The sequence below is a fragment of the Asterias rubens genome, chromosome 15 (assembly GCF_902459465.1).
Source record: "Asterias rubens chromosome 15, eAstRub1.3, whole genome shotgun sequence".
Classification (NCBI taxonomy): Eukaryota; Metazoa; Echinodermata; class Asteroidea; order Forcipulatida; family Asteriidae; genus Asterias; species Asterias rubens.
This window is the reverse complement of record NC_047076.1, coordinates 4,816,764-4,835,055: the sequence shown is the minus strand read 5'-3', so window position 1 is coordinate 4,835,055 and position 18,292 is coordinate 4,816,764. Positions and strand designations below refer to the sequence as shown.

General features: G+C 38.1%; 1 protein-coding gene across 1 annotated transcript in view; it reads left to right on the top strand.

The window, feature by feature from the left end:
* The window catches only part of LOC117300405 (polypeptide N-acetylgalactosaminyltransferase 1-like), a 65,958-nt gene that overhangs the window by 4,871 nt on the left and 42,795 nt on the right, over positions 1 to 18,292 (top strand). The window contains exons 2-4 of the mRNA XM_033784191.1: positions 4,459 to 5,659; positions 13,927 to 14,125; positions 16,643 to 16,815. Of these exons, the coding sequence (XP_033640082.1) occupies positions 5,497 to 5,659; positions 13,927 to 14,125; positions 16,643 to 16,815 (535 nt within the window). The 5' untranslated portion in view covers positions 4,459 to 5,496. The remainder of the gene's footprint in view (positions 1 to 4,458; positions 5,660 to 13,926; positions 14,126 to 16,642; positions 16,816 to 18,292) is intronic.

Genomic DNA, 18,292 nt, shown 5'->3' with positions numbered 1-18,292 from the left:
GGTGGGATCGGGTTGACATCATGGGGGAATTCCACAGTTTATTTCCAGTGACTGACGATGTTGATTTTCGTTTTCTCATTGTTTCTTAGTACTTCCTGTGGATTTTCTTGTTTGTGTTTCATTGACTGGAATTGTGTCCCTTCATAGGGGTTGGTTTTAAAGGGACATTACAGAATTTTTTTTGCTAACAAAACAGTGGCAGGCAGTGTAAGCACGTTATGTAATCCACCATTATATACATAAACTGACAAACCTGTAGAAGTTTGAGATCGATCGGCCATCTGGGTCACAAGAAAATAGTGACATCGAAAAAATAAAACGCTCACTGGAACGATAAACTACAAACGGGAAATTAGTTTTGTTTATTAATTTCTCTCTTCAATTATGACATTTCAGACAGAAATGTTTCAAGGGATGTTTTCTACTATCGTCATTAGGCTGTTTAAAGCCATTACACACTTTCGGCACAAAAAAAATAAATTTACAAATAACTTACAGGGTTTACAGAAGGTAATGGTGAAAGACTTCTCTTGAAATATTATTTCATGAAATGCTTTACTTTTCGAGAAAACATTAAAACAATTATCAAGTCTCGTTGTCGTGAATTACGGATTTATTTTAAACACATGTCATGACACGGCGAAACAGGCGGAAACAAGGGTGGGTTTTCCCCGTTATTTTCTCCCGACTCCGATGACCGATTGAGCCTAAATTTTCACAGGTTTGTTAAAAAAAATGTTATTTTTTATATCAGTTGTGATACATGAAGTGTGGGCCTTTGGACAATACTGTTAACCGAAAGTGTATAATGGCTTTAAGGTGTATGTAAATCTGATAATCTGTGATCTTAGACTAGTTGTTTTCTTACCAATTCTGTAAAGTTCCTTTTAATGCTGAAACAAAGACAAGGAATTATATTTTCATGATTTTGATTTCCTGTTTCTGGTTGCAAGGCAAAGTACTTCCTGGCGTGTGCGATGTTGCATTCTTCCCCAATGATTGATTCTTCCTACATGCTCATGTCTCTAAACAAGAAACTATTGGTTCCTGTAATAAAACAAACAGAAAATCCCTTCTGGGCCATTCAGAACAGCCAAGTAATTGTTTAGGGGGAAATTGTTTGACCATCCCACCTATCAGAACAGTGTGTACAGTATCATGCAAAGAGAAAACAGCCACATTACATGGAAACAAATTGTTAAAGAGGGGCTTTTTAAAGCCCTAAAAGGGTCATTTAAGCCATTGGACCCTTTCGGTAAACAGTATTGTCCAAGGCCCACAGTTCGTGTATCACCACTTCTATATCAAATAACAAACTTATGAAAATTTAGGCTCAATCGGTCATCGGAGTCGGGAGAAAATGACGGGAAAACCCACCCTCGCCGTGTCATGACATGTGTTTTAAAAATAAATCCGTAATTCTCGCTATCGAGAATTGATATTGTTTCACTGTTTTCTCAAAAAGTAAAGCATTTCATGGAATAATATTTCAAGAGAAGTCTTTCACCATTACCTTCTGTAAACCCTGTAAGTTATTTGTAAATCTGTGAACTTTTTTCTTCTGTACCGAAAGGGTCAAATGGCTTTAAGAATAGTCAATGTTAAAAGAAAAATCAAAATTTTGATTTTTAAATATGAAAAATTATTGGCTTCTTTCAGTTTTTACACTGAAGAACAAATTGATGCCTCAAATGAACCAGTTATTGTGGATCAAAGGTCTCTAAAAACAGTATCTTTTCCTGCCTTATAAACACACAATTTTAACTTGGTAGTTTAATAAGAAATGAAATGGACAGCCGTAGCCAGCTGGGTATTTTGACTTCTTTTTCAATTGTGTCAAAATATTAAATATCTCAAACATCAGACGACATCATTCCAGCAAAATGGGTCTACTCATAATTGTGCGCCAATTAATAACTTATGTGATTTTTCATTGCCACTTGAGGTTTCTTTAAATAAATAAAATGTACCATGAACAATGAAAATTTAGCAAGAACAAATATTTGCTTTGGGTTCCATGGTTCACTTTATGACAGATAATGAAAATGAAACATGGAGGTAATTATTTAGAACAGGATTTTTTCTTCTTCAAGCAAAGCTTCACGGTAAAATAGTTAGCTTAAAGGGCCTATTATTGTTTAAAGAAAAAGTGATATGTTTATTTATTTAAATATACATGTTTCTTTATTTGTTTCATTATTTAATTACATTTTATATTTTTTTTTTTACATTTGTTAATTTTTTTATTCAAGTAATAGACCACTAGGGAAACTTACCGGTTGTGAATTATTATAGACCAATTGCACGACCATCGTCACTTGACCTTTAGTGGGAGTAAAACATTACTAAACAAAGCGTCCTCCATAGAGAAAGTGCTGTTGGTTGTTTTATAAGTACATTGTGATTGTTGCATTTGTTGATTTAATTGGAAACTGTTCTGTGTTAAAGCTATTATACACTTTCAACACAGAAAAAAAAAAAAAAAAAGTTCACAGATTTACAAAAAACTTATAGGGTTTACAGAAGGTAATGGTGAAAGACTTCTCTTGAAATATTATTCCATGAAATGCTTTACTTTTTGAGAAAACATTAAAACAATTATCAATTCTCGTTGTCGAGAATTACGGATTTATTTTAAACACATGTCATGACATGGCGAAAACGTGCGGAAACAAGGGTGGGTTCCCCCGTTATTTTCTCCCGACTCCGATGACCGATTGAGCCTAAATTTTCACAGGTTTGTTGTATTTATATCAGTTGTGATACACAACGTGTGGGCCTTTGGACTGTTTACTGAAAGTGTCCAATGTCTTTAAAATATTGGTGTTTGAATAAATATTCAAGGGTCTGTAACTTAATACCAAAGACATGTTCTAGCAAGTCCTGCAAATTCTAGAAGGAAGGAACTTTTATAAAGTATTATATTTTTAAATGAGAAGGGTGTATGTTAGATGGCCTAAGCTTTTGATCCAAACAGGACCTTCTTTAGAGGCATAAACAAGTACAGACAAAAAAATCTATTCGTAGCAGAAAGAAGAGCAAGGACTAAGGGAAGCCTTCAAGGGATCTACAAAAAAAAGCGGTGAAATTATAGCCAATCAAAATTACTAATATTATAAACAATTTGTGGCTATGAACCAATAGGAGTAAATTAGTGAGAACAAAGGACGGTCAGTATGAAAGGGTAGATTACTGGACCATAAAATGGGAAAAACGCATTGTAGGTTATTACAATGCACGGGTGGGGGGGGGGGACATGAAAGGATAGGATTAGAGAGCAAGGTACATGATGCAACTAATAATAAGCAGTTAAAGAATAACGGGATCAAATATAGATGATGTGACCTGTGACATCTCTTGTTTACAAAAGAGTAATAGAGCCTGAACTTCCTACAGGCATGATTTGTACACAGCCTTATAGAAGAAAACATAAAATCTTATATTTTATGGAGATTGCACTGTCTAAATCTTATCAACTTTTGATATGATAAAAGGGGGCACATCTCAAAACTTGTCCAGCTTTCACTTTCATAATTCTTGGATTTATGTTGAAATTATGACACAAAATGTCAACTTTCCCCATATGATCTGTGCAGTATTGTGCCTGCCAGAATACTCAAAGAATGTACAAGGTCACACTTATTGTAAACAAGGTTCACAAGGTCTATAGGATGATTTAGTGTTGTATACATTTCAATTAATTGTTGTATTTAGGGACCAGCTGGGGAGGAGAGCTTCTAGACAGGAACTGTGTGTCTTTAATTTAAGGCAATCCTTTGGGCTCCAGCTACTTCTTTTTAATTGCTCATTGCTTTATCTTTTAATCGAAACTCAAATACTTTTTTTTCATTTTGGAAATGGGTGATCTCTTTGGACTATATGGAGCTAATCTTCTAAATAGAAGCCGCTTGAAATGTTGAACAACACTTAGAATACTTTTTGTGTGTGAGTGATGCTGCATTGTTAATAATAATACAACAGGGAGTTGGTTTTACAGGGCTGTATGCTTGGTTTTTGAAAAGGCAAGGGCACCAAGGCATGGTAAAGGTAAAGGGCACCCTATGATGAAATTGCAAATTTGTACTGGAGCATTGCAAGGGCACCAAGGCAATGACCATGGGACACAGAGGCAATCGCCTTCATTGCCTCCGTGAAGTATCAGGCCTGGTTTTAAATAAGTTGTCTGCCAGGTGGACCTCTTCCAATGATCAAAATTCATGCAGGCAAATAAACGTCCTCCCTAAGTTGGTTATTTTTTAAAACGTCCTCCCTAAGTTGGTTATTTTTTAACTGGCCTTGCTCCATGAGAGTTGAAATGAGGAAGAGTAAATATATTACTAGGGTATGCCAGCTGATGAATTGGGCAAGAGCCATTTGTTTACAAGCTTTTAGTCTGAATTGGTAGTGTAAGCAATGAGAGTGCTCAACCAACATCGTGTCTTTTTTTTCTCATTACAGATTGAAAGCTACGGCAAGCAACCCTAATCCAGATCAGCTGCTAATCCAAGTGATCATCAATAGTTAATCCTGTGATTAAGCCACGTATCAGACCACTGAAGAAGCTTTCAAACCACCCCTTGGAGCTCGGCCCTTAGCTGTGCTAAGACTAGACTGAGAAATCCCCCGATCGTTGATAATCACCGACTACAACCTGGGGTGGTGACTTGTGCAATCTAGCCAATGACCTTCAGCCGTCTGGTCATGTGACTCAACCGAGAAGAGAGAAAGAGATAAATCAGGAAGCGAGCGTGCGGTTAAATCAATTCCCTCATTCTAGGGGACATCCCATTCATGAGGACCAGCAGTGTGGTTGTCGTGAGGTTTGTTACACATGCTCCGGATCCTACAATCTGCCAGCCCACCATTCTGTGGAAAGGATTGCAACAGTTACACCACTCGGACAAATCTGTCACACCTTTTTTTTTTAGTTCAATGCACAGGAATAACTTTATTCCGCCAATCAGTAACTGAGCGGAATATTTCACCTTGAGGACGTCTTACTGACAGCTGGTGTGTTTTTATGACATGTTTGGTAGCGTAGCACCAGTATATTTCACTGATTGTCTGATTAATTGTGTGCTTTGTACGCCAACAATGCACTAGATGTTTTGCACTGATGAACATTGTTCGTTACTCCATTTTTAATATAAATGACGCCCTATATTGCAGATGAATTAATCAAGAACTGGTCTTCGTTAATTAGAACTGTGCCTTTGTGAACTTGTAAGGCTTGAATCTGGAAGAAAGGAATGACAGTCGGGAAGATTTTCTCTTGAGGAACATTTGAGAACAATCACGCTTTGTGTAATAATCGCAGGTCTCACAAGCTGTTACCGAGAGAGAGCGGTCAGTCTTTCTTGAAATCTGGAATCTAGAAGAAAGGAATGACTGTGCGAGATTGTTTCTTGAGGAAGATTTTAAAATAATCACGCTATATCCAACTGGTCTTACAAGCTGTTATTGAGATAGAGAGTGGACAGTGTTTTATATACCAGGATGGCGAGAAGGTTGATGTACTGTAAGGTGATTCTAGCCACCTCCATGGTATGGTTCATGCTGGATGTTGCGCTCATTATGTACTACAGTGATTGCAGCGATGAGTCAAGGTGCCCCCGGGCGCAGGAGAGTGGAATCGGACCACATGAAGACAGTAAGCACGGTGAGTACATGTTGTCGCTTGGAATGTGCAGGTGGGTTGATTAAGGGATTAAAGCCCTGTATGCTATGTTTTTGAAAGGGCACCAAGGGATTTTTTCCCGTGGTTAAAGGGCACTCTATGACTGTGTTAATTGTACATTTCAAGGGCAACAAGGCAATGACCAAGGCAATCGCCTCTCTTGCCTCCGTGAAGTACCAGGCTTTGGGTTAGACAGTGTGTCCTAGGAGGGGGCAGGAGAGCGAGATTGGAGACAGTAGGCACGGTGAGTAGTCAATTGGAATGTGCAGGGGGGGGATGGGAGGAGAGGGGGGTTGGGTTTGCAGGAGGGTGGGATTAGACTATGAAAGACGTACGATAAGTAGTCATTCGAATCGTAAAAGGGGTGTGGGGGGGGGTAGATAGAGAGATGCCTGGAAATACACAGAATACACTGTTGCCCCTGGTTTTGGCCTTGGTGCCCCTTCAAAAGTTTCCCATAGATTCTCCACTGGCAGTGCCCTTTGCAATAATGAAAATGGCGTTGCCCTCTCAACGATGAAATTCCAGGCCATTCTTACAAGCTCTGCAATCCGTTGTCTATTCCCTCTAAATTTGAGCCATGTGTGATGTATTATTACCTGTGCACATGAACATGAACAATGTGCACTGTTGCAAGGATTGTAAGTTCAAAGCTAAGTGATTTTTTCCCTTGCAAACACCATTTTGTTATTTTAGGCAGACGATGAAGGAAGTGAACACTTCCATGTGGCTGAGCTACATGTAACTCTCAAGAATTTTTTATTTTTTGTTGGTGATGCAAGGTTTTTCCCTTGGGTGGGTTTGTTGTAAGATCGTGTAGAGTAAGGGTAGGAAATAGATTTTACAAGTTCAAAGTAATAGATGTTAAAGGCAGTGGACACTATTGGTAATTACTCAAAATATTTATTGGCATAAAACCTGTCTTGGTAACCAGTAATGGGGAGAGGTTGATAGTCTAAAACATTGTGAGAAACGGCTCCCTCTGAAGTGATGTAGTTTTGGAGAAAGAAGTAATTTTCAACGAATTTGATTTCGAGACCTCAAGTTTAGAACTTGAGGTCTCGAAATCAAGCATCTGAAAGCACACAACTTCGTGTGACAAGGGTGTTTTTTTCTTTCATAGTTATCTCGCAACTCTGAAGACCGATCGCGCTCAAATTTGTACAGGTTTGTTATTTTATGCATATGTTGAGATACACCAAGTGAGAAGACTGGTCATTGACAATTACCAATAGTGTCCAATGTCTTTAATAGATGTTAAATTTGCATCGGGGATAAAAAATATTAATTTTGGTTTTTACCCATACACCTATGTGTGTTCTAGCACTGTATACTCAGTACTTCCCCGAGTCCTGTGAAAAAATATCACAGGCATGTTACTCGGGTGGGATTCGAACCCATGACCCTTGCAATTCTAGAGCAGTGTCTTACCAACTAGACTACCGAGATTGCCTGTACTCGTACAGAAATTTCAATTTTGTCAAAGCAAAAATAACAATTTGTTTGTGTGTGACACAAGGTTTTTTCCCGAGTGGATTTGTTGTAAGAACATAGAATAAGTAAGCTTTCGATATTGATTTATTTTATTCACGATATATCGCAGACAATATATCGCGATATTCGATATAATCGCGATTAATTTAATTTGACATCATCAGTCTTCAAACTCCCAGTGAAAGTTGTAGAAGAGACAGTCATAGCATAAGAGAGGTGTTCTAACGACCTATTCTTCAAATTTTACTCCAAACCTATGGGGTGCAAGATGTCTCAGCTAGGAAATACATCGCGATATTGCGATACTTAATTGATATCGCGATATACCGATATTCGATTAAAACCAAATCGATCCAATATCGAAATCCTGTCCAAATTAGTATCGCGATATTCGATAATATCGTGATATCGCCCAAGCTTAAGAATAAGGCTAGTACTAGATTTTACAAGTGTAAAGTACTTCCGTACAGAAATTTTATTTTCCCCAGGATTAGCCCAGTTTCAAAATTTCCTGTGGCAAACTGGGCAATCTGGTACAACTGTGTACACAGAACTCATGCGAGTTGAGAGCCGATTATTTGATTGCTGACAACCAAGGCCTAAGGGGGAGTGGTTTATCTAATAATATAAGTCGGGAACACACAAGGGAGAGTAAACATGCTGTGTTTGTATAAAACACATGAGGTAATTTTCCATTCAGATATTTATACACAAAAATGTTTCATTCGTTTCAATGGTTACTCATGTCCTCAGGTTGCACTCAAAAATGGAACGAGAAATCCAATTTTCTGATTAACACATGTCGGAACACAGACAGGAGAATGAACATTCTGTGTGTATAAAATGCACATGAGGTTATTTGGTAGAGTTACTGACAGTACAGTTGTACAGGCACGCGTACACAAATTTAACTCCTTACTATGGTTACACATGTCCTCATGTTGCAGTAATTAGCGGAACGAGAAATCAGATTTTCTGAATAACATGTGTCGGAACACACTCAATAGAGTAAATTAGACTGTGTGTTTATAATGCACATGGAGTGAATTTCTCTCAGCGTGTTTGACCATTACTACTTTCTGTTGTTCCTGTATATTGAAGCAATCCCTATTGGTTACATACACGAATGACAAGTGAGGATCCATGAAAACAAAGAAGACCTATTGTTCCTATTGAAAAATTTCCTCGGAGGGTAGGCCATACAAACCCACACATTGTTTCATTCATTACCATGGCTACAAAATTTAAGCCATCCCCATACCATATACAGCGCACAAGCTGAAAAAAAATGTCCAAAGACACTGTTTAGAAATTTTGTTGACGGCCTAATAATACCCTAGATGTATGATAATACAGACAGATACAGATACGAATGTCCTGATGTTGCATTAATCATGGAACAAGCAATCAGATTTTCTGAATGGTTTCCGTGACTTGGTGAACATAAAGGTGATTCGTAGCAAATCCCAACATGCATACGAAAGTGTGACAGCGTTAAAGAGCAAGAGATTTCTGCCTTTCTATCAAGTGTATATCAATCCCACAGGACTTGTCAAGGAATTGTTTTTTACTTCGAAGTTTGATTGCAGGATTCTGTAAGACTCTAAGAGTCAATGTCACAAGGTGCAGCAGGAAACAAATCCTATTTTACAAGTATCTTACCATACTGCATACATGTAAACTGGGCTTCGGACATGTTGGAACAGACACAGTGAAGTGGGCAGAAAACTCTGGGGAGTGACGGAGTATCGCTTGGGCTGCCAAGTGCCAAGTACTATGTAGCACACTGAGCTAAATCAATCACAAGAACCATCTCTGCCCTCACAGGTAGCCATCTACATGTACCCCTTGGTGATGAGAAGCAATTTTATTTTTAATCTGTTTTGCTCAAGGACACAAATGGCATAACCGGGATTCGAACCCGCACCCTGTGACTCAGCAACCAGAACAAGAGTCTGCTGCACTTAAACCGCTCTCCCACAACGCGCAGCTATTAAGCAAGTCTATTGAACTAAGGCCGTGTCCGAAACGGCGACTTCGGCTACAGCTACGGCTAGATCGCGCGCGTCTGCCTATTCTTCAACACTGGTAGACGCGCTGATCTAGACGTAGCTGTAGCCGAAGTCGTCGTTTCGGACACGGCCTAACTCACAATTGTAGCTTGAGACATTATGCATGGTACACAGGTTTCAAGTACTTCAACCACTATAAAAAAAAAGACATCAACATCAATTATTACTTCATCTAGATGCTCTGTGCTATTAAACAGTACGTGTTAAACAGGGGAGTCGATGCACTGCAAGAATTCAGTTTAATGGCTGCTTGGCCTGACTGTAATCCCTCAACCTCTACCATTGTGCATATTGTTCGAAGTACTTGTGAGCATCCAGATGATTAGCTATGTTTGTACGGTTGAACTGAAGAGAAAAGACTATCTTTACTTGACAGAGCTTGAATTTAACCTTTCTCTCCTGGGGTGGATTTCACAAAGAGTTAGGACGCCTAGTCTTATCTCGAGTTAGGATCACTTACTCTTTCTAACTTAGGACTACCCATGCAATTTGTATCTCCTAGGACTAGTCCTAAGATAGGACTAGTCCTAACTCTTTGTGAAATTGACCCCTGGACCAGTTTTTTTTTGACACAGTTTTTTTTCTTCTGATTTGTTGCCAAAATTAAATGAAGTCTTTCACAGCACAATCTCTCTCCTGGCTCTACATTTAAGCTCCAGAATATTCAAACCACTACGTGTGCACAGTTGACCATGCTCACACTTTCTGCAAATTAAAAGTTGTTCAGGCATGAGAAGCTTCAGGAATTTGTCTGGATTTATTTGACATGTACCTCACAATAATGTTGTGTCCAAGTTCAGTGTGAATTTGAAATGGGGGAGGGGGTGGAGGGGTAGGTGGTGTCGAGTCAAACTAGTGTAATCAAACAATTACTAAAATAATATTGACAAATTATAAAGCACAGATATCCATCAAAGTGCTCATGATGGCGCTAAATACAAACAATAACATTCAACAGGTGTTTTATTGCTGCGTTGAAAGCTTTGCATTCCACCGTATGCTTGAGAAACTTGATTAAAGACACTGGAATTGTCAAAGACGAGTCTTCTCACTTGGAAATAATGAAAGAAAAAACACCCTTGTCACACGAAGTTGTGTGCTTTCTGACGCTTGATATTGAGGTCTCGAAATCAAATTAAAATATTTAGGTGAGAAATTGCTTCTTTCTCGAAAACTACGTTACTTCAGAGGGAGCTGTTTCTCACAATGTTTTATACTATCAACCTCTCCCCATTACTCGTTATCAAATAAGTTTTTATGCTAACATTACTATTTAAAGTAATTACCAATAGTGTACAGTGCCTTTAAACCTTCTCTACTGGGAGACCCTGGATATTTTGAGCCAGACTTTCTAACCTCATGAATGAAATCCCAGTTCAAAGAGTGGCAAATGTAATACCCTACACAATACATTCAGTGATCTTATGTATTTAGTAATTTCATACAGCTACTGGTCTTTGAGGTCTAGAGCTTACAAGTATTCCTGTGTGGGCTAGGAATTTATCTCGGACTGTGAAGTTGGAGTAAGGTTTCATGCACAATCATCTCTCAATTACCCTGAAAATCTTTGAAGTGTACAAAACTGCTTTCAGTTTCAATAACATTAGTACACCTACATAGTACACGTAGGCCTACTGTACCATTGTTTAAATGACATAGTTCTGCATGATGGAGCAAAATTTTGATTATTTTCGCTGGTTCTATGATGTAAAAAAGAGTACTTTAGTTTTGTTTTATTACGCATAAAAATGTACATTAGATAAATTAAAAAACAAGGAAATAAAATAGATAAAAATACCAAGCCACTTATACTACATGTATGCGTACATTATGAAAAGTTCTTTTGTATGCCAATTGCCAATCCATGTTAGCTCTGCAACACTAGCAAATTCATTTTCTTTTTCATCTTCGGATGGGACATAGTCGTTGGTCCCACTCTCCCATGTGTTGTGTAACACATGTAAAATAACCCAGTGCACTTATCATAAGGGGTTTACCCCAGTGTTGCTGTTTGATTACCTAACAGCACTGTGTAAAACATTACATGGTACAAATATGTAAAGGGGAGTAGATCTCATAATTCAAATATAGTCCAAGATACCTTGCGGAAAAAACCTGCATGTTAAAGCACCTTGAGCGTCACTGAGTGACGGATGCACGCGCTATAAGAAGCCACTATTATTATTATTCTGACCATTTTGCCTCATTACCCGAGTTCTTGAAGCCACCATCGCGGTTTCTTGTACTTTTTTTTTTTAATTCCTCAGAATATCCTCGGCTTGAGAAGGCAAGCACCTCATGACAGTGTAGCTAAAAAGCAGCGTGTTTTTTTGCAAAGATGTCTGAAACGGAAACGAATTATTGACGTTCAAGTTAAATTGCTTTCGATTTCGGGGGCGCTCTAAGCTAATAAAGTCATTATTTCCAGGCATTACATCTAATGCTATTACTCGGCTGGGAGGTGACTTTGGTTAATATACTAGGGCCTAAGAAACAGTGACAATTAATGTCTACTGCGGTCGTTGTCTAGACTAGGATGAAGCTCAAGTTCTTTTCGGTGCTACTAATTCACAGAAAGTTTTTTTTTAAGAAGCTTTCTGAATTTCATTACTAGAGGTGGATGTTAAAGTTGATTGTAGATACAAATATATTTGAGAAAATACAATTCTATTTTATTTGATTTTGTATCCAATATCAGCACAACTGGCCCCATAACAGTATGAACTATGAAACGAGAAGAAATGCTCAGTTTTAGATGTGGGAGGAAAACCCAAAATTGGGAAAACTCAAGCTATCAGGGTAAAGACTGAAAACCCAATCCGCATCCTGTCTGAGGTGGGATTCGAACTGGGGTCCACAGAGGTGAAATGCAGGGAAAGAAACCACTTAGCTGTGCTTTTGCTGTGGTGCCCTTTGCAACATAAATTAAACATTTCCTCTGCAAAGTTCGAATACAAATTTCTCGTGGCTAGAAGTGGCCCTTGATGCCAGAGGAAAATTGCTTTTCCTCTTCAAGAACGAAATTCAAGGCCTGACTGTCACAGTACTTCAACATCTGTGTCTATATCAAAACAGCCTAGCACAAGTATTACTATGCACCATTAATGGTTTGGTCAATAAATATAATATTAAATATATATAAATATATAAATAATCAACTCATGCACTGTTAATTAAAGTGCACAGTGACATTCGGGTGTTTCAACCGCCTAATTATTCTTTATCTATAAATAATGCAGACTCAATAACCCTGTAGCCTTGTCCAGTCGTTGAATACAAAATTGCACTGCAGTGCGCGCTGTTCAGTATTGCGTTTTTAATTTAAAACAGACACATACAGACTCTGTACTTATCAGGAAATTTAGTTGACAATTTCCATTGGTAAAGCTTATTTTTTGCACATTCGTGTGCAACTTTTAACAGTTGTGCCATTTTATGATGTAAAAAATAATTTCTTGTATAAATTATTTTATGACAAATTTTTCAATGAAAGTGTAGTGGAGCATGAGGTAATTAGTTATCATATAATAATTGGACTTGTATTTTTGTGCTGGTAGTTAGAAACCTATTCACTCTCTGTTGAGATATTCAGTGTTAGTTTGGAGTCCCCGGACTTGCGTACTGTATTCGTGTGCAACTTAGAGGAACACGTTGCCTTGGATCGGTCGAGTACACATTGGTGTGCAAATTTAATTGTGTGCTATTTCATTGCAACTTTAATTGTGTGCTATTTCATGATGTAAAAATAATTTCTCATATAAATTTTGTTATGAGAAAATTTTTCAATTAAAAAGTGACGTGAAGCATAATATAAGTAGTAATCCTAAAATAATAAGACTTGTACATTGTGCTGGGAGTTAAGAACCTCAATTCACTCTCAACTAAGACCTTGTGTAAATTTTGAGCGCTGGACTTGCCTATAAAACAAAAGGGCGTCAATGGGGGCGTGCATCTGTGAAGTGGTCTCACAACTGAATTAAAGCCATTATACACTTTCGGTAAACAGTATTGTCCAAGTCCCACACTTTGTGTATCACAACTTATATATATCAAATAACAAACCTGTGAAAATTTAGGCTCAATCGGTCATCGGAGTCGGGAGAAAATAACGGGAAAACCCACTCTTGTTTCCGCAAGTTTCGCCGTGTCATGACATGTGTTTAAAATAAATCCGTAACTCTCGCTATCGCGAATTGATATTGTTTTAATGTTTTCTCAAAAAGTAAAGCATTTCATGGAACAATATTTTAAAAGAAATCTTTAACCATTACCTTCTGTAAACCCTGTAAATTATTTGCAAATCTGTGGACTTTTTTTCCTTCTTTCTGTACCGAAAGTGTATAATGGCTTTAAAGGCTTGAATATGACATAGTTACTCCCAAGCTTCACCCGCGAGATTTAACATGGGGGCCATTGTTATTGTTTTATATCAATATTTTATCAAATCAATTTTCCCTTTTATTGGCTAAAAAAAAATGAATTGAATTGAATTTTCTTTCGTTGTTTTTACAAAATTTCTCACAGGGGGTTTCCAAGATGGCTACCAGAATATTGTGATACTATGGTTTTAATGTAAATCAATATTTTATCTTGTTGCATACGTACGCATAAAATTTACCTTTTTATGGACTATGAAACAATCATTGAGTTGAATTTTCTTTCTTTGTTTTAAATTTCTCACAGGGGGTTTCCAAGTTGCCCACGAGAAGCCTCCGGCCGTGTTCCATCCCAAGAACGGTCCGGGCGAGATGGGCAAAGCAGTGGTCATCCCCAAGGAGATGGAAGACAAGAAGAAAGAGATGTTTAAAATCAATCAGTTTAATCTACTGGCTAGTGATATGGTTTCCTTAAATAGGTCGCTACCAGACGTCAGAATGGACGGGTAGGTATTCTTTTTCTAACAGGCAGTGGACACTATTGGTAATACTCAAAATAATTATTAGCATAAAACCTTACTTGGTAACGAGAGGTTGATAGTATAAAACATTTTGAGAAACGACTCTCTCTGAAGTTTTCGAGAATGAAGTACATGTCGTTTTTCACGAATTTGTTTTAGAGACCTCAGAATTAGATTTTGAGGTCTCGAAATCAAGCGTCTGAAAGCACACAACTTCTAGTGACAAGGGTGTTTTTTTTTCACTTCTATCTTGCAACTTCGGCGAACAATCGAGCTCAAATTTTCACAAGTTTGTTATTGTTCAAATGCATGTTGAGATACATATGTACACCAAGTGAGAAGACTGGTCTTTGACAATTACCAATATTGTCCAGTGTCTTTAAAATAATATCTTATATTAAATTTTATCTTGGCAGCCCATTCTAGTTCACCAGACTCAAGCTCTGGTGTTGTCAGCAGTAGAGTGTACATGTAGGTTCGATAACCGATCATGACACTAAAGTATATCAATTCAATCTACTGGCTAGCGATATGGTCTCCTTAAATAGGTCTTTTACCAGACGTCAGAATGGACGGGAATGTACTCTTTCTAACTGTGTTATCATGGCCGCACGGTCTAGTTCACCAGACTCAAGCTCTGGTGTTGTCAGCAGCGGAGTGTAGGTTCGATAACCGATCATGACACTAAAGTATATCAATTCAATCTACTGGCTAGCGATATGGTCTCCTTAAATAGGTCTTCTACCAGACGTCAGAATGGACGGGAATGTACTCTTTCTAACTGTGTTATCATGGCCGCACGGTCTAGTTCACCAGACTCAAGCTCTGGTGTTGTCAGCAGCGGAGTGTAGGTTCGATAACCGATCATGACACTAAAATCAATCAGTTCAATCTACTGGCTAGCGATATGGTCTCCTTTGGTTGCTACCAGACGTCAGAATGGGTGGGTGGGTGTTTTCATTTGTAATAATAAAATGTTGAGCCCTGGACTTAAATAGGTTGCTTAAAAAATGGATGGGTAGGTAGTTTTTCAATTGAAATCTAATAACTGAGGTTTTATCTTGGCTGAGCAGTGTACAATCCCGGCCAAATTACATGTACTTGGGCAAACCCATTCGCAACGTGACAAAAATTCACTGTCCCCTTCCCTCGTGACAATAAACTTTCTCTCCCATATCCCCTTGCTCAATGTTGATAGGAGCGCAGATCGCGCAATGTGAACCAACATCGAAAGGGGGCAGGGGGTCCGTGGTGCGGGGCCCATATGGCTAGGATTGTAGTTCATCAGACCCAAGCTCGATTGTTGTCAGCCGCAGAATGTGGGTTCGATGCCCTGAGTCATGACACTTTTGCCCTTGAGCTGGGCATTTGATCATAGTTGCTCCATAAAAACCCAACCATCAGACATCACTCCATGACTACAGTTTGGAAGGTAGTGCATTCTGCTCTACCGGTATTTATGACCCATGAGAATAATAATTGGCAGATACTGGTGCTTTAGTTAATTGTCCATTATTATTACAGGTACCATTAAAACCGTTAATTACTTTATTAAATGATTACAGTATAAAACAATGATTTAATCTTTGCTTTATAGTGTATTCATAAAGTATTATAATTAGTATTATTTTGTCTTGGGGGAGAGGGAGGGAGTGGGCAGGGGTGTGGTTGTGCACTTTTAAAACAAATAAATTGTAATTGTTTTCATACTTTGTTTTCAATTATCTACAAAACACTGTCCATTATTTGCGGTATACTTTACAGTTTTTCCTTATGCTATTAAACTCTATAAAAAATGGCCAACCTTTTACCAAACCTTAAATAGTACAGGCCCCGGCTTGGGCTTTGTCACCAAGTTTAGAGTAGTGTATGTTGCACGATGTTTTCAAACATCAAAACGAAGGCTAGAGACGAAGATGGACCCTTAGTTGAGGTTTGGGAAAACATGTAATGCCCCTGGATTCTGCACACTGCGAGGTGATGTTCAGCTAAATATAGACATGAATGCGTTATTACTCAATTCAATTTGTTATAAAGTGGATCAAATATTCATATCGTTTGGACACAATACACAAACATTGGTGCCATGACAACCCATCCAGATGTTCTACATGAGAGTTTTTTGATTTCAACAAAATATTTTTTAAAGGCAGGTCCAGATTAAGTGTTCCATTCTTGGTAAAAGTGTTATGTAGGCCATAGGCACCACTGTTCCGTAGACACCAGTGTTCTAAGAGGCCTTAAGCATCCTTTCTAATGGCTGAGTGAGTGGTCTAGGGCATTGAATTCAAGTTTCGATGGCTGTGTCCTTGGAGGACACAAGTGTCATGACCGGGATTCGAACCCACACCTGATGTGTCAACTACTAAAATTTTAGTCTAAAGCACTAAAGTCACTCAGCCACAACACGCCATAGAATTTAAATTGTAGGTAAAACTGGAAATGCAATTCCATAAAAACAAAGTCTCAATAAATCTTTGCATTCTATTTTTTTATTGACAGCTGCAAAACAAAAGTTTATCCACCTATCAGCACCTTGCCGAAGACGAGCGTCATTATTGTTTTTCACAATGAGGCTTGGAGCACGCTTCTGCGCTCTGTACACAGTATCATCAATCGGTCGCCATGGGAACTACTCTCGGAGATCATCCTTGTGGATGATGCCAGCGAAAGAGGTAAGAAGAAATAATTGCAATCAGGGAAAGTTTTTTTGTTTTAAGATTTTTTTTTAGCAGCAATTATGGCAAAGATTATTTCTTTACCAAGCCGGTTGTCTTTAAAAATATGGCAGCCAGCAAAGAAAAAGGCACTCCTCCTTCCACTTTTTTGTTTTTCCTATTGCCCCAGTCCATGGTGCTTTAAATTGCGCTATCACGCTGTTGGTTGATGTTCCATTAGGTGATTGGCTGGGGCAGTCGGTACTTTGTTTTGACGAAAAGAAATCACAGAAATAGAACCTGGAAAAGGCTGAGTGCTTTGTTGACTACGCAATGTTGCAAACAAGGCTATATATAATGGGTGTTTGCTTAGCCATCGGAACAATCCCACGGTTGAGAAATTGAAGCACTCTTATTATTATTTCTTCATCAACAAAAAAGTGTGCATGTTTGAAGAAATATAAATTTTCATTTAACACCATCGCATACTGTATGTACACTGTACTGCACACAACCATCCACATAATATACAAATGTATGCATCCCTATGGGGAGTTTATTTGTACACTTTTTTTCTCCCTGTACCTCATAAATGTTAACTGTGTGCCGTTGTGTAAGAGCACTGGATTCAAACTCTGGTGTTTCTGATCAGCAGAGTGTGGGTTCGAGTCCCAGTTGTGACACCTGTGTCCATAAGCAAGACACTTAAACATAAATGCAAATTCAAAATTATTTGTCAGCAATAGACAGCAGCCGAATGTGTTTTCATTGATTTGTATCTTAATTCAGACTTTCTTAAAGGGATGGTACACGTTTGGTAATTGTCAAAGACCAGTCCAAATTTGTGTGCTTTCAGATAGAAATAAAAGACTTCTGGCTAGAAGTATTTTATTATTTTAGTGAGAAGTTACCTCTTTCTCAAAAACGTGAGAAGTTACCTCTTTCTCAAAAACTATGCTATTTCAGAGGGAGCCCTTTCTCATAATGTTTTATACTATCAACAGCTCTCCAATGTTCGTTATCAAGTAAGTTTTTAAGTTAATATTTGTTTTGAGTAATTACCAAATGGTACCTTCCATTTAAGTCTCTTGACAAACCCTTAAAGGTTGTATTTGTGATCCGCTGCGTGAAAATGAGTCAGATGTTGCCCAATGCATTGTTAAGTAACGGACAGTTTAATGTGGAAAAAAACACAAAAAAAACAACAACATTTTTTTTGTTTACTTTTTAAGATCTATATTTGCATGGTTAACCTTTAGAACACTAACTTTTAGGCAATAAAGCTATGAATACAACAATTGTGTGATCAAACTTCCAATGTCTTATTTGTACCCTTTGCGCGAAATGGTAGTTTAAAACAGCACTTTACTTGTAATTCGTTTTTCAGAAAAAATGATGTATTGGCCAATTTCAAACGGAAGTAACTCAGCAACGCGATAAACCCCAAAGCTTAGACATATACCAAATTACTGCTGTTGGTGTGTCCTTTCCAGCC